This window comes from Macaca nemestrina, chromosome 10 (assembly GCF_043159975.1).
Source record: "Macaca nemestrina isolate mMacNem1 chromosome 10, mMacNem.hap1, whole genome shotgun sequence".
Lineage (NCBI taxonomy): Eukaryota > Metazoa > Chordata > Mammalia > Primates > Cercopithecidae > Macaca > Macaca nemestrina.
In genome coordinates this window covers 52,853,750-52,871,690 of record NC_092134.1, presented here as the reverse complement: position 1 = coordinate 52,871,690, position 17,941 = coordinate 52,853,750, and the positions used below count along the sequence as shown (strand labels likewise).

Sequence of the window (17,941 nt, the reverse complement as noted above, 5' to 3'; positions counted from 1 at the left end):
TGTTACAGATGAAGAAGCCATGATTCAGGCATATTAGATGAAAAGGACCTCGAGAAAATTAGTGAAGAACCTGTCTAGAACATTGGCCTTCTGACTTCTAGTGACAAGTGGACATGACTGTAGGAAATGCATGTTGTAAAAGAGTGATAGAATATAAAAATGTTCAACCCATAAATAAAAAATATTTTAATAATATTTGTACATGAGAGCAGTAACAATTGAGGCTAATCTTGTAGAAAATGCTCTGTAAACCAATAAATATTTTTATCAGCAAGATAAAATTGTACCCCAACATTCTATACTCTGATTATTTAAATAAATAAAATTTTCACCTTTAAGAGTTTTAATATAACTGGTTTTTTTTTTTTGAGGTTCAAAAAATCAGGAAAACATATTCACAAAATCCAGATTTAGAAACTAAAGTTCAACAAATTGTCAACTCTCTTATGTTAACTTTAAAAATGTTATATGATTCTGAAAACAAGGAAGTGAATAGTTAATAACATTTAATTGCCATATCCCTTGATCAGCCCAGAAATTATCTTAAAAAAATTTTTAATGCCACACATTCCCTAAGTATTCTCCTTTAGTACTGGTGTCTTTATCTTACAGAGGAAGAAAAGTTTATAACAGCTCAGTTTAGATCCAGGTAGAGCAGTGTAGGCAGGTCAGGGATCACCTGAGTATTCTTTAAAACACTATATTTTGCATAATGGCAGCAAGTTATTTTCTTTCAATTTTCATTGTTTGTAATCCACAAATTGACCATGTCCCAATTTTTCTTCTAGCATTATCTTTTACTGTGACAAGAAAATTTATTCTACTAATACCACCATTAGGGTACATTGGCTAATTGGACATTTCTGTGGGAAGCAACCAGTCTCTCTAATGTGCAGTCACTTTGGTGGGCTAGGGTATTGTTCCTTAACCAGGCCTTCCAGATACAGAGGACCTCTGAGAAATTGGGTTACTTTCAAGTAAATTCAGAGAAGCTCTAGAAAATAAGACTAAGACTCCTTAAATCTTCCTTCCAACGATGTCTACAAAAGGTACTTAAAGATGAGATCCTCAAGATTCTTTCAAAGAAGACATCTGAGTAAAAACCAGTACCTTTAAATTAGTTAGGGGTTTCCAAGTACTGTGAAGCCCAGATTTGTCACATCAGGGAGGCACCTGTATCTATGTTTTGCATAAAAATGTTGCATAATAAAGTATTGCTAAGATTCTTCCTTTCCAAGTAAGAGAGCAGTTATCAAACACCGCCTGGGCCTGGGCTTGAGGCTACACATTTGCTTCTGAGCTTTCGAGGATGTGATTGTGCTTGGAGCTGGAAGATATTTAGTGACTGGTTCAATATTGTAAGGATTAATGCAATAGCATAAAAAGCAAGTCAACAGCCTTTTGATTCAGTCTATGTTAATGACTTTTTAAGCACACATTGAAAATTTGATATATTAAATATTTTTCTAGTTGCACTTCTAAACACAGTTGTATCTAGTGATCACATAATTCAATCAATTATCTACTTACATGTGTATACACTTTAACTGGCGGTATATGTTTATCTCTTAAGTTCCAGATGTCGTGCAGAATATGCAGTGCATGGCAACTAGCTGGCAGTCAGTTTTAGTGAAATGGGATCCACCCAAAAAGGCAAATGGAATAATAACACAATATATGATAACAGTTGAAAAGAATTCTACAAAAGTCTCTCCCCAAGATCACATGTACACTTTCATAAAGCTTCTGGCCGGTACCTCATATGTCTTTAAAGTAAGAGCTTCAACCTCAGCTGGTGAAGGTGATGAAAGCACATGCCATGTCAGCACACTACCTGAAACAGGTAACTAACGTGAAACAGGTAACTAACATGAAACGTTTAACTATTTGGGGATTGTGTCAATACCACCTGCAATCTTTATAGCATACTTATCTAATCATATAAAGCACATATTAAAAAATACATCACAGGCTTTTTATCCCATGTGTTGCTTGCGTACCAGCTGTGTACTACATTGACCCTTCTCCAAAACATTGGGAGATTGAAGGGAGGAAAAAAAAGAGAGAGGATCCGCTTTACTGTATTTCCACAAATATAAAACCCCAACTTAATGAATTATGTTTTATCATGATTTAAAAGAAAAAATAAACATGTAAACCTTTCATGTATATCTTTTTTTGTCTTATTTGTTTTTATGGAATTCTAGATGTTTTCCTGAACTATATGGTTGCAGTATCAGACTCAGTTTCATCTATTTTCTCCCCTTTATATCAATCTTTATCTTTCATGTTATTTGAATAAAATATCCAGGTCATTAAGCTTTAGTCCACAAGAAGAAATTCTCATCTTCCCTAGCAGTGCTCTATCCTATGTCATAATATCCTTCATCCTATTTTCTTCCATATTCTACCTGCTTATATTAGAGTCTGTTTCTTTCCTGATAACACCACTTCCCTTGATGCATGTCCTAATGGGCACTGTAGATACTGGCAATAATTGTTAACTTCTGGCACTTCCAGACCCTTTATCTTGGAAACGTCTTTCAACCCGTCTTGAGGCTGTAAACCTAGAACATCAAGATATAGTGTGCCTTCTCTCTGATTTCAGCATCTAACTCAGCATCCTTTCCCTCTCCTTCTTCCAGTGCAACATTTTTTCAAACTACGGTGTTTCCCTTTCCAGGATGGAATAGTTACATTTCAACAACACCATCTCTTGCTCCTTAGATCTCATACCATGTCATTGTGACTTATCCTCCAGGAAGATTCCTCACTCTGAGAAGACCCCATTATTTGTTTTTTCCAAGATGCTGGCTGGTAAATATTTCTAGGAAAAAGTAGAAATGATTCTACTTTTTTCATCTGTAAATTCATCGTCCTTAATTGTCCCAGCTTCTCCACAATCTTCTATGTATCCCTTGTTTATACTCTATAGGAAATATGTTCATAGGAATACTCTCTATTCCATATGCAAATTGTTCTCTTTCTGAACCTAGTCTGTTCCCCCATCATCCATATTTATTTTTATTTTACTAATACTATCAAATATCTTGATAGGCCCTCCTTCCATCAAAATTTATTCATGTCTTTATTTATGCCTTCCAGATACCTTCTCTTAGGATGTCCTTGCCTTCCTCTTTTAGGGATCTAGTTGTTCATTTTCATTTTAATCTTATGTCTTCTCTAGAACATTACTCCCGTCAATTTATTCGCATCTCTCCTGCATTTATCCTCTCTCTCTTTTTCTTGCACATTCATCCAAATTGTTGAAAAATTTCAACTGAAGACCTAGTTGGAGTATCAACTCCAAATATATTTGAAATGGAATTTGTGTTGCATGAAATCACTGTCTTTTTCTTAGTTTTCTATGCCTGTTCTTGACAATCCATTGGACCCCAAGCCTCATAGTTTTATAAAATTCCTTACTCCATCTCTTCTACATACAATCAGGTCTTATCAATTCAATTTCCATCATGGCTCTGCAATTTGCCCCTTCTCTTCCTTGACCACCACCATTGTATATCAGAGGGACCTTATTGCTTCCTGTAATAACACCCTAAACAGCCTTATCACCCACACTACTTTACCCATAAGTCTCATCTTTTCACCTACTCACTTAATTGAATCGATTCTAACATACAAATAGACCATTTATGCATTGGCAGATGAAATGTATTATCTGAACAATAAAGGTTAGACATGTCAAGTTGGGTACCTGAAGCACAGAAGTAATAATGAAAGGCACCATGTGTAGGAGATTGGTTAGAATACTGCAAATATTTTACTCATTCTCATTGTCTAGAAAATATCCTAGAATCCATTGCTAATTAGAATTTGGCTTCTCTCTAGCTTTTTATTCTTCTATCCTTTTATTGTATCTTCTCGTATAGCTGATGTCTCCAGCCAAACTTCACTTATTTAGCATGCTATTTCACTATTTCAGTATCTTAACTTAGAAAACATTTATTAAACATCTACTATGAACTAAAAATTGACTAGATTCTCTTCTTTAAACATACCCAACCCTTTTTCATCATCAGATTGCTTTGCTTCCCTTAGCCGTATTATTGTTTTCCCTTTCTATGACACATAAAATTTTATTCATTTTTAAAAGCCCAGCTTAAATGTGCCTTCTTTATTAAAGCCTTTAATGGCATTTCTGGACTTCATCCCAGACTTGCTGACTCATAGCCTCAATGAGTGAAGCTTAAGAATCCATGCACTTAAGAATCTCTCTAGGTAATTCTGATATTCTGTGTGTATCGGAGAGTACTGGAGTAGATTACCAGGAACTTTTGAGGACAGGCAAACAGTGTCAGAAAGGTCCATCAAGGGGTGACATGTGTTTTCCCAGTGGGTGGCCAGCACATCATTGCTATGTGGAGTCTGTGGGAAGAAAAAATGTTCAAATCCAGGTAGGTGGTCTGCATCAGGGTGGTCTAGCACCAGGTAAAATAGTCTTGATCATTGGGCAGGAGCTGAGTCTTTGAGAACTGGCAAATAAAATGCAGGACAATATATCTGAAATAAATGAGAGATTCAGGAACAAGGCAGGAGATACTAGGTTGGTGCAAAAGTAACTGCAGTTTTTGCCATTAAAAGTAAGATTGAGTACACTGGTACTCAAAGTGACAGCTTAGACACAGGAATGAAGCAGGAATTCAGTTAGTAGAACTGTGACACATGATCCAAATCGCAATGTGCACCTGATGTAGAACCACCTGAATTTAAGGTCCAGGTCTTTGTAAAATAATAATAATAATAATAATAGAAATTTGAATTCCATCTTAACTCAGGATTAAAAGGCAACCTATGTGGAGATTGAAGGGATTCTAAATCAAATAATTAGGTAGTTATTAAACTACTGTACTATGAACTTTCCTACTACTGAGGACCATTGCTTCTCAAAGCTTGAATTCTGCATCAGAATGTGCAGCACTGTGGCATGATTCTAGACTTATGGAATCAGAATTTGGGAATTAGGACCTAGATCTTCATTTAAACAAGACATGTGAATAATACAGTGCTGAATTTGGGAACCACTCATTTTCACTGTAAACTCTTTGCTTGTAGGAACCATGTCTTATTTGTCTTTGTTTTACTCACAGTTCCTAGCAGAAAGCCTTGGGCATTGTAAGCATTCAAATGTTTGTAGAAGAAAGAAATGAATTGCTTTCTTCTAAAATTCATTATTTTTCATAGGTGTTTTTACTCCATTGCAATATATTATTTCCACATTCCCATCAGGCAAAATCATAAATATTTTCTCCCATGTAAATATAAACATTCTTTAAATTAAGGAGAGTCATTTATATAAAGAATGAGTATTAACTGCTGCTTCAGAAATATTTTGATTTCATATCTTTAAAATTGTTTTGCATCTAGTATGTAATTATATTTATGATTACAGTATTTATTAGGTAATTAATTTGATTTTATATGATTTACATGAATTATTTGTTGATAAGAGGTAAGAGCTGGGAATTTATTGTTCAGATTGGAAACAGTTTTACAGCCTGTTGCATACTTCTAATTTATGTGGTCTAAGATTAGTCACAGTGCATAGCCAGCTCTGAGTCACTGACTCCATACTTATTTTTGACATAAAGTGAAATCAAATTTGGCTCACTCTCTCACTGCCTAGTGTCTGACCTTAACATTCCTTCCAGGGATTATTGGGTATTTTTTAAATGTAAACTTGGTCAAATCTGGATGCAGCCAAACGTGTATCATAACGATTGAATTTATGAGGAGATTAGTGTTTGGTGTCTAAGCTGGTTCCCTTGTCACAGTCAGATATGTTGGAACAGGGCAGTAAAGATGAAGGTCCCCAAACTTGGTTCTACATTTTAACAGCATTTTATGCCCAAATATATCATATATACCAATAAAAATAATACAGCAAGTCCATGTGCATGCGGTATTTAACTTTTAGAACCTTGAATTGATTCAAAATGCTCTTATTCATTTTACTATCAAAACTTAGCATAACATGGATTGAAGTGGAGGACATTATGTTAAGTGAAATAAGTCAGGCACAGAAAGACAAACTTCACATGTTCTCACTCATTTGTGGCAGCCAAAAACTAAAACAATTGAACTCATGGAGATAGAGTGTAGAATGATGGTTTCCAGAGCCTGGAAAAGTAGGAGGGGCAGGGGGGTAGGAAAAGCGGGAATGGTTAAGGGTACAAAAACATAGAATGAATAAGGTCTAGTATTTGATAGTACAACAGAGTGACCAGTCAATAATTTCTTTTACATTAAAAAATAACTAAAATAGTATGATTGGAATTTTTGTAACACAACGAAATGATAAATGCTTGAGGTGATGGATACCTCATTTACCCTGATGTGATTATTATACATTGCACTCCTGTATCAAAATATCTTGTGTACCCTGTAAATACATACACCTAGTATGTACCCATAAAAATTTAAGATTTAAAATTAAAAAACAGTTACAAATCTAGTAAATGTTTGGATTTAATATTTGGTTTTAAAAACTTGGTCTTTTGTGGAAGATAATTTTATAATTTGTGTTTATCCAGAGCTCTTCCAAGCTCCATAATTTAGAATCAAAAGAGAAAAATAAGGTACTTCCCTCAGATGCAAAAACTTAATTTAGGGAAAGTAAAATGTGTATTTGTGGTTTTTAGGGGTGTTCTTTTCTGCAGTGATTTCTTTATTAGCTTTTTGTCCAATGGAAGATAACAGGCATATGCAGTGATCCAGTGGAAATCCACTGAGCTTGCAAATATATTAATGCTACAGTATGATTGACTTGGAATGTATTCAATTTAATTATCATCATCATCATCATCATCATCATTTTAGAGACAATATCTCACTGTGTCACTCAGTCTGGAGTGCAGCAGCTTTATCTCAGCTCACTGTAGCCTCAACCTGCTGGGCTCAAGTGATCCTCCTACCTCAGCCTCCTGAGTAGCTAGGACTACAGGTTTGCACCACCATGCCCAGCTAATTTTATTTGTTTGTTTGTTTGAGACAGGGTCTCATTCTCTTGCCCAGGCTGGAGTGAAGTGGTGGTATCTTGACTCACTGCAGCCTCCACCTCCCAGATTCAAGCAATTCTCGTGCCTCGGGCCTCCCAAGTAGCTAAGATCATAGGTGTGCGCCACCACACCTGACTAATTTTTGTATTTTTAGTAGAGACAGGGTTTCACCATGTGGGCCAGTCTGGGTATCGAACTCCTGACTTCATGTGATCTGCCTGCATCGGCCTTCCAAAGTGCTGGGATTACAGGCATGAGCCATGGCTCCCAGCCTGGCCAGCTAATTTTTTATTTATTTTTGTAGAGAGTCTCACTATGTTGCCCAGACTGGTCTCAAACTCCTGGTTCAAGCAATCTTTCTGCTTTAGTCTCCCAAAGTGTTGGGATTACAGGCATGAGCCACACACCCAACCTAGCTTATTTGTTAAATAAAATACTTATATATTTTATAAGAATTTATAAAATTCTTATATACCATTTAATAGATTAAATGTGGGCAATAAAAGTGCTGTCCTTCTATGGCTACAGATTGGTGCACTAAATCAAAAGTTCACTTTTCCTTTGTATCCTACTTACATAACTTTCCTCATCCATCTCCTGAATTACGATTTGAAATAAAGGATGCAGGAAAGTTGCATGATTCTGATTGCTCTCAAACAAGTGAATTAAAACATTCAACTTACCAGTGGGTAATCACTAAAAGCACAAAAGACATTATAGTTGCCTATCACAAATCAGAGGGAAATAACTATTAGTGTATCCAATTGAAATTCAGGTGTTTTGTACAATATCTTTTATATAGACTTAATTATTAAATATAAAATTTTTCTTAAGAGTCAACATCAGATGAGGAATGTCTTTTTCCACTTCTTGTAGTGCAGTGGACAGTTGACCAATATATACTTATTTACTGCTTGCTATGTTCAGGTTCTAGGTGTGGGGTTCAAGACCCAAGTTTGAGTGCCAGGTGGCATTGGGGGTCTTTGCCCTGCACATCCAAATAACTCCATTATTGTAATAAAAACATATTTAATATGTATAAAACAAACAAAAACCTACATATTATGTTGGTCAATTTTGTGGCTTGAAGTTTTTTTTTTTTTTTTTTTTTGAGACAGAGTCTTGCTCTGTTGTCCAGGCTGGAGTGCAGTGGCACAATCTCAGCTCACTGCAACCTCCACTTCCCGGGTTCAAGCTATTCTCATGCCTCAGCCTCCTGAGTAGCTGGGACTACAGGCCTGTGCCACTACGCCCAGCTAATTTTTTGTGTTTTTGGTAGACATGGGGTTTTGCCATGTTGGCCAAGCTGGGTTTGAACTCCTGACCTGAGGTGATCTGCTCACCTCAGCCTCTCAAAGTGCTGGGATTACAGGTATGAGCCACCATGCCTGGCCTTGAATATTTGATTAAATAAATATACAGGAGAAAAATATTTTATTGAGGCTTTTTTGAAGTGTGAAATATGAATTGGATGTTGCTTATTGATAGTTTCAAAATTGCTTTCTATGAGAAGTTAAGAACCAGTAACCTAATTGGAAAAGGATGATATGGCACATATTTGTCTTGAACCTTGACTTTCGTAGACAAATACACTAATGTTTACTTAGATCATCTGATATAGATCAATAAAAGTCAAGTTTTCTAAATGTTCTTTTTGGTTTATCAGTATGCTATGAGAAAATGCCAATTGTACATATCAAAGAACATTCCTCATTTATTGGAAATATCTTGGATGGTGAGGTTAAGGAAATCAGAGGAGACTGTGGGTTGACTAAAGCACTCATGAATAGTGATGCCCTCACTATTCATGAAAATAGTGAGACTAGTAGAGGAGAGTAAATAAGAATTTCAAGATACAGCAAGAGAAAACACACAGTGGAGAAACGAATGCAATACAAGGGGTCAGGCTGAGAGGGAAGCTTGACTAGAGAGGAGGGTATTTTATTAGAAGGAGTGGGAACAGGAAGGTTGAATAACTGCAGTGGACCCCTACTTTCTCTGCTCTTAGTTTGGTGTGACTGTCACAGAAGTTTGAATCTGGTATAATAGAAAAGCAGGAACTTGTTCTAAATTCTCACATAAGTAATTCTAAAAACAATGATTATTTTTGGCCATTTTCCTGAACACTGCAGAAATCTCTTTAGATGGAGGATTTGTTCATTACATATTTACTGAGCCTCCTAAGTAATAAATAAAATCTCCAGTCATTTCAATGGCCCATAAAGCCCTTCTTTTTAATCCAGTATTTTCTTCCCTAGTTATCTGTCACTTCCCTTATCTTGAAATGTATCCTCAAATGCTACCTCTTCCAAAAGGATTTCTGACTAATTTGCGATTGAATGTCCTTCCTCCCAGCTAGAATTTTCCATACTCCTTTCCTGCTTTACTTTTCTCTTTTGGATATTATATGTACCATTATCTGTGGGTCTGTTCTCACTACAATATAGGTTGCATGGGGACAGAGATTTTTCTTTGTTCAAACCTATTTCCAGTGTCCAGAAAAGCATCTGGCATACAGTGATAATAAGTATATTATAAATGAATGAGTCAATCAATGCACAGGCCAAGAAGAGTGATAGGCATACAGCCAACACCAAGTATGCGTATGTTGGGTGTCTTAAGTAGAAACTTGCAGTCACAAAACTATTTTTAAACAATTATGTATTTAAACATGAGAAAGGCATGTCTTGATGAATATATTTTCTAATTAAACATTTTAAAGATAGTTGTAGATTCAAATGTAGTTATGAGAAATAATACAGAGAAATCCTGCATGTCCTTTATCCATCTTCTTCCAGTGGTAACATCTCTCAAGTAGTAACATCTTGCAAAACTGTACACAAAGAGTATATCAGACAGAGAACATTTCCATCAGAATAATCCCTCATGTTGCCTTTTCATAGACCCAATTCCTGCCCATCATCCTGGCATCTCTCCTCATTCTGAACCCTTGGACACCACTAATCTGTTCTCTGTTTTCTATAATTTTGTCATTTTAACAATGTTATATAAGTGGAATTATAAAGTATATAACCTTTTTTACACAGAAAAAGACATTCAACCAAGTTTTTTTGAGTAGCAATCTTTTTCTTTTTCTTTTCTTTTCTTCGTTTTTGGAGACAGAGTCTTGCTTTGTCATCCAGTCTGGAGTGTAGTGGTGCGATTTCGACTCACTATAACCTCCACCTCCTGGGTTCAATTGATTCTTCTGCCTCAGCCTCCCGAGTAGGTGGGACTATAGGCGCATCCTACCTCACCCGGCTAATTTTGTGTTTTTAGTAGAGACAAGGTTTCACCACGTTGGCCAGGCTGGTCTTGAACTCCTGAGCTCAGGCAATCTGCCCACCTTGGCCTCCCAAAGTGCTGGGATTACAGACATGACCCACTGTGCCTGACTTTTTTTTTTTTTTTTTTTTGGTATGGATGCACCACAGTTCCCTTAACCATTCACTGGTTGAAGGACATGTGGGTTGTGTCCATTTGTGGCTATTAGAAATAAAGCTGCTATAAACACAAGTGCACAATTTTTGCAGGACCATAAATTTTCCTATGTCTAGGATACATATTGAGGAGCACATTGCTCAGTCACATGGTAGTTGCATGTTAAGTTTTCTTTAAGAAACTGACAAACAGTTTTCTGAAGGAATTGTACCCCTTTAAATTCACTCCAACAATGTATGAGCCATCTAGTTTCACACATACGTGTGTAATGATATATCATTCTGGTTTTAACGTGTGTATGGCTAACATTCAATAGCTAACTGAATGTATTTTTCATGTACTTATGTACCATCTGTGTATCCTCTTCCATAAAATGGCTATTCATTCCTTTTGCCCGTTTCCTCATTGGATTGTTTTGTTTTATTGTTGAGTTTGGGAAAATTTTTAATATATTCTAGTTACTTGTTTTTGTTAGATACATGGTTTGCAAATGTTTTCTCCCAGGCTGTAGCTCGTCTTTCCTTTTTTATTATTATTATTATACTTTAAGTTCTAGGGTACATGTGCATAACGTGCAGGTTTGTTACATATGTATACTTGTGCCATGTTGCTGTGCTGCACCCATCAACTCGTCAGCACCCATCAACTCGTCATTTACATCAGGTATAACTCCCAATGCAAACCCTCCCCCCTCCCCCCTCCCCATGATAGGCCCCGGTGTGTGATGTTCCCCTTTCCGAGTCCAAGTGATCTCATTGTTCACCTATGAGTGAGAACATGCAGTGTTTGGTTTTCTGTTCTTGTGATAGTTTGCTAAGAATGATGGTTTCCAGCTGCATCCATGTACCTACAAAGGACACAAACTCATCCTTTTTTATGGCTGCATAGTATTCCATGGTGTATATGTGCCACATTTTCTTAATCCAGTCTGTCACTGATGGACATTTGGGTTGATTGTCTTGCTCTGTCGCCCAGGCTGGAGGGCTGGAGTGCAGTGGCGCAATCACAGCTCACCACAACCTCCGCCTCCGGGGTTCAAGCAGTTCTCCTGCCTCAGCCTCCTGAGTAGCTGAGACTACAGGCATGTGCCACCAAGCCCAGCTCATTTTTTGTATTTTTAGTAGAGACAGGGATTCTCAGTGTTACCCAGGATGGTCTCCATCTCCTGGTCTCGTGATCTGCCCGCCTCGGCCTCCCAAAGTGCTGGGATTACAGACGTGAGCCATTGCACCTGGCCTGTAGCTTGTCTTTTCATCCGTTAGTAGGGTCTTTAACAGAGCAAAACTTTTTAATTTTGATGATGTCTTATTTATCCATTTTTTCTTTTATGGATTGTGTCTATGGATGTCTAATTGCTCTAGTACCACTTGTTGAAAGACCTATCTCTCCTTCATTGAATTGCTTTTTCTTTGAAGCTTAGTATGTTGCTAGTTAATACTGTATAATGAAAATGTACAAAGAATAATGTTCCAATTTAAGTTAGACTTAAGTTAATGATATTCATTAATAAGGACTCTTCAGATATAAATATTCCAGAATATCTCTTAGCTTTCTAATCAAAACAACCATCAGTGAATATCACCTTACTTTGGAAGGTATTGATATACATTGGAATTAAATTTAGTTTTTCCAAATAACCCCTAATTTGAGAAATATATTCTATCTTGAAACTAAAATAATTTAATACAACTGTATTTTCTTCCCTCCCCTCCCCTCTGTCTCTCTCCACATTTTGTAAAATGTGGTCCTGAATAAGTCACAATATAAAAATAAATGTACACTTAACTTCCACTTCCTCTAACCACAGGCTACTTTCTGTTCCTCAGCCTTGGGAACAAGGTGAAAAACAGTTAGTAAGCAATTTGGGCAGGGCGTTGCCAAAACAAGATTCAAGCAGCCACATGTGGACACCTCTTAAAAGAATTTGGGGAAATGAGACCAAAGAAGCCAGGTCTGATTTTTAGTGACAATAACAAATGTGAAGTGACTCCTCCCAAGTAAGAGTGCCGCTGGGATGTGGCCCAGTCACATGCTTACCTAAGCTATGCTTCCCAGAAAACCCTGATGCTCTGCTCCAGGAGCGATCTTTTTCCTTTAGAGATTCAGTGTCTTGGGAGCTCTTTGATTTTGTCAAAGAAATAGCAGAGATTCCCTGTGGGTATTTTAAGGCTTGGAGTCAAGGTATTTTTCTGACACAGCTGAGCAAAGTCCATGTATCAAATGATCTGTTTCTAGTTTGTTTAAATTATTCACATCATTTGTAGACCTAACATGGCAAACCTTCATTATTTAATCATAATAACATCTACTACCCATACTAACTTATGATTCATTTTCTGTGCCTGGAAATAGTCTCTGCTCAACAGTAATACCTGGATGCAAAACAATCCACTGTTATATGGCCACAAAATTTTAATGATCTTCCAAAGAATCCACTGTTATATGGCCATAAAATATTAAGGATCTTCAAAAGACCAAGAACACATTTTATAGCTGTTGCACAGAAATTCACAACCAGAATCCCCAAAATTAAAAAAATATTGCACAATACAAATAGTAGTTAAAACACATGTACATATAACACAGATACTCTTACCCATACATCTTTTATGAAAATGTGTTTGGTGAAACTGTTCATTTGTTAAGAGCCACGGAAGTCATATTTTGCTAAATAGCTGCTCCAGCTACATTTCTCTTTGGAAAATGTATCACTATAGGATACCCTGTTGATTGCGTTAGATAAAAGAAAAATATGTTGTGATAACCGAAAAGTTTCAAGGGCTTTCAAGTTGTGTAAAAATGGACCTGTGGACAAGGTTAATTGTCTCAGGATGCAAAATTGGAGCTCAAATATTATATCAAATTATTGCAAAATGTATACCACACCTATCTCTTGAGGTCAAATCTGGTACCCAGAAATGGAGAAAAGCCTCAAGAAACATTGCTGGTTGGCCCTCTGCCACATGACTGTATGATCTGATTACATGTAAGTTTCACAAAAGAGTCATATTTCTCTGCTAGTTTGATGTTGAGAATTTGCTCATACACCTCCCTAATTTTATCTTCTTGGTCCTTTGAGAAACACATAGTATCCCAACTTGTCAGAGAAGAAATGTGAGCTGGTCCTTCTTTATCCAGGAGAGACCTGAAAAATTCGGTGGTGAGAGTACTGCAGAGTGAGGCTGATTTTCCAAAGCACCAGCTTTGTTCTGCTTAAGAACAATTTACAATGGTCTCCACTGCTGCTAATGATTATCTTCTTTTACGTTCTGAAAAATCTGCTCTGGCTAGAAGGTGCTGCTCATTGCAAGCTGGGATGGGCTTCAGTGGAGAAGGTAGGGTCTATATCTGAAGCAGAGGTGGCAGGATTACCAAGACTAGGGCCAGGCAGAAGGCACAGTGCCCTAGCGTTCGGAAAACCATGGCTTGGCAGTGCCACCTCCATCTCCATGGTTCACTCCAGGGTCACCCACTGGTCATGCCATGCTGTTGAGGGGCAGAGACCTGGAGCAGACACTGATATGACTGCCTGCACAGTCACTGGCTTCTCGGTGGTATTCAAAAGCCAAGTCATTTTCCCATAGCTCATTGAGTTTAAGGAACTTTTTGGAGATAGCTTGAGATTCTCTACATAGACAATCACGCCATTTGTTAAAAGGGTCAGTTTTATTTCTTCCTTTCTCATCTGTATGCATTTCGTTTTTTCTGTCTTAGTGCACTGACTAGATATTTAGCTTTATGTTGAATAAGAGCAGTGAAAAGGGATACCCTTGCCTTGTTCCTGATGTTGGGAGAAAACATTCAATTCTTTCACCATTGCTTGTGGTGTTAGCTGTAGGTTCCTCTTTATCAAGTTGAGGAAATTACCCTTTACTTGTATTTTTCTGAGAATTTTTATCTTAAATAGGGGTTAAGTTTTGTCAAATGCTTTTCTTTTGCACTGATAATGTTCATGCAGTTTTTCATGTTTGGCCTATTAATAAGGTAGATTACATGGATTGATTTTCTAATATTGAACCAGCCTTGAGGTTCTTACACGGCTTGGCCATGATGTGTTTGTTCCTACCCCACTTGGTGTTGATGTATGTGTATATATAACTGATTTCTATTTGATGGTATTTTGTTAAGGATTTTGCATCTATATTTATGAAAAATGCTAGTCAGTAGTTTGCTTTTTTGCACTGCCTTTATCTAGTTACTGTATAAGAGTAATACTAGCTTCATGAAATGAATCTCTTCTAGTTTCTGAAACGGATTATGTATAAATGGTATTCATTATTCTTTAAATAATTGGGAGAATTCTCCGGTGAAACTATCTGAACTTAGAGATATCTTTTTTGAGAATTTTAAAATTACACTTTTATGCTCTCAGGATGCAAAGTTTGAGCTGAAATGTACTATCAAACAAGTTAGAAAAAGTAGCACTTCTAGATAATTCATAGATTGCAAAGGAAATCTTAAGATAATTTTTTTATTATACTTTAAGTTCTAGGGTACATGTGCACAACGTGCAGGTTTGTTACATATGTATACATGTGCCATGTTGGTGTGCTGCACCCATTAACTTGTCATTTACATTTGTTATATCTCCTAATGCTATCCCTCCCCACTCTCCCCACCCCACAATAGGCCCCGTGTGTGAAGTTCCCCTTCCTGTGTCCAAGTGTTGTCATTGTTCAATTCCCACCTATGAGTGAGAACATGCGGTCTTTGGTTTTTTGTCCTTGCGATAGTTTGCTGAGAATGATGGTTTCCAGCTTCATCCATGTCCCTACAAAGGACATGAACTCATCCTTTTTTATGGCTGCATAGTATTCCATGGTGTATATGTGCCACATTTTCTTAATCTAGTCTATCATTGATGGACATTTGGGTTGGTTCCAAGACTTTGCTATTGTGAATAGTGCCGCAGTAAACATACGTGTGCATATGTCTTTACAGCAGCATGATTTATAATCCTTTGGGTATATACCCAGTAATGGGATGGCTGGGTCAAATGGTATTTCTAGTTCTAGATCCTTGAGGAATTGCCACACTGTCTTCCACAGTGTTCGAGCTAGTTCACAGTCCCACCAACAGTGTAAAAGTGTTCCTATTTCTCCACATCCTCTCCAGTACCTGTTGTTTCCTGACTTTTTAATAATCGCCATTCTAACTGGTGTGAGATAGTATCTCATTGTGGTTTTGATTTGCATTTCTCTGATGGCCGGTGATGATGGGCATTTTTTCATGTGTCTGTTGCCTGCATAAATGTCTTCTTTAAGATAATTTTTTAAATACATCAAACTGAATATGCTAAAATATATTGAATTGAAATGAAAATTCAACATACCAAAATTTGTGAGACTCAGTGAAAAGACAGAAATTTATAGCACTAAGTGAATATATTAAAAAAGAAAAAATAGACCAATAATCTAAGTTCCTGCCACAAAAGAAAGCCTAGAGGAAGAAAAGGCAGAGAATCCAAACCATGCAGAAAGAAGGGAATAATAAAAAGCAGAAATCAATGAAATTGAAAACAGAAATACAGTAGGAAAAATCAATGAAACAAGAAGCTTGTTATTTGAGAAAAGAAATAAAATTGACAAATCTCTAGCAAGCCTGACAAAGAAAAAAGAGAGAATTCAAGAATGAAACAAGTGCAGACACTGCAGACAGAAAAAATAAGAGAATACTACAGACAACTCTACACAGTTAAATTTCATATATGAGATGAAATGTAATGATTCTTCAAGAAACACACCTACTATACTATACTCCCTAATATGAAATAGGTAATTTGAATATTTTGAATAGTTGAATAAAATTAATACTATAAATATTAAAGACATTAAGTGTATAATGGTTTCTTTCTTTCTTTGGGCTGCTATAATACCAGAAACTGGATGACCTATAAACAACAAAACTTTATTTCTTACAGTCTGGAAGCTGGAAAGCCCAACATCAGGGCACCAGCAGATTCAGTGCTTGGTGAGGGCCCATTTTCGGGTTCATAGATGGTTCCTTCTTGTTGTGTCCTCATATGGTGGAAGGGAAGAGGCAGCGCTCTGCAGCCTCTTTCATAAGGGCCCTAATCCCACTCATGTCACCTTCCAAAGGCCTCATATCCTAATATCATCACACTAGCGTCTAGGTTTCAACATATGAATTTTGGGGTGATGCAAATTTTTAGACCAAAACAGTTTCCTTTTATACCACTCTAGTAGAGAAAGGGAGGAGTACGTCTCTGTTATTGCCAGGTAGGGCTAGAAATCCAGGTTTCCCACTTGGGCTTTGTTATACCCAAGGAGGGGATTTCTCCTTACTGCTGGGTTAGCTTGGGAGTTTTGGCTCCCCACTAAGCCTCCACTGGGATTACCCTGGTTGGAAGGAGTAGTGATACCTTATTACTGCTCTCCACATGTTTCTCACTGACATTATGGTGGAAGGGACTTATTACCACTGGAGAGGGTGAAAATCTTGGCTCCCTATTTTGCCATCTCTGACATCACTGTGTCTCGTATGGTTCGGTGCCTCATTACTGCCTAGAGAGGGAAGAAGACTAGGCTCTGTATTCAACATTTGTCAGTATGGGAAAGAATGAGATCATAGTTTCTTTCTGTGCTTTTTTATTTTTATTTTTTGAGTAGACTAGCAGTTATTGTCTGAAAATTTTCTGTCTTGCTAGACTGCACTGTGTGTATGTGTGTGTGTGTGTGTGTGTGTGTGTGTGTGTGTGTGTGGTGTGTTTAATTTTTAGCTAGAGAGAGCAGATTTTTATGGGGGCTTTTTTTGTTCAGTTGGTAGGTATTTCCACATTGCTGGCATCTAGGATATATGTGGCAAAAAGAAAACCCAAGGAATTCACCACTATGTTATTACTTGAGTCCTGGACTCTAGCTGGTCTACCTTCTTAACTCCACTTTTCAGTCTCCTTTCATTTATTGTGAATTTAATGATTTTTAAGTATATAGTGGGAGGAGTGGGAAGAGCACATCTACTTCATCTTCCTTGAAGCAGAAGTTCATCCATGGGTATATTTTGAATATCAAGGATGATACTTTTTATCCATCTATTCAAGATCAAGTTATTAAACACATATTAAGTGCTGTGGTAGAAAGTATTGGGATGACTGTAATGAAGTAAACATATTTCTTGTGCTATTAAAGTTTAGAATTATATAATTTTAGACCTTCATTGAATCTCATAGATAACTTCATTTAGTCATTTCATTTTGCAGACATAGGAAATGAAGCACACAGCTTAAGTATTTGTTGAGTTTTCTACAGCTAATTATTTGCAAAACTGTTATTAGTACAGAATTCTTTCTACCATATTGTCTCCCCTACCTTAGAAATTCAATACATCATTGTGTTCATTGGAATTACAGGAGTTTTCTTCCATTATTTCACAATGTCTAAGTAGAGACATTATGAAGTAGGTAAATTTACTTTCATTATAAAAATTTCTTCATTAACATGTATAGATACATTTATAATGTGAGT

General features: G+C 36.8%; 1 protein-coding gene across 2 annotated transcripts in view; it reads left to right on the top strand.

The window, feature by feature from the left end:
* The window catches only part of LOC105473300 (protein tyrosine phosphatase receptor type Q), a 222,050-nt gene that overhangs the window by 91,867 nt on the left and 112,242 nt on the right, over nt 1-17,941 (top strand). For both annotated transcript variants that reach the window (XM_071071389.1, XM_071071390.1), the window contains one exon: nt 1,574-1,843. In XM_071071389.1, the coding sequence (XP_070927490.1) occupies nt 1,574-1,843 (270 nt within the window). The remainder of the gene's footprint in view (nt 1-1,573; nt 1,844-17,941) is intronic.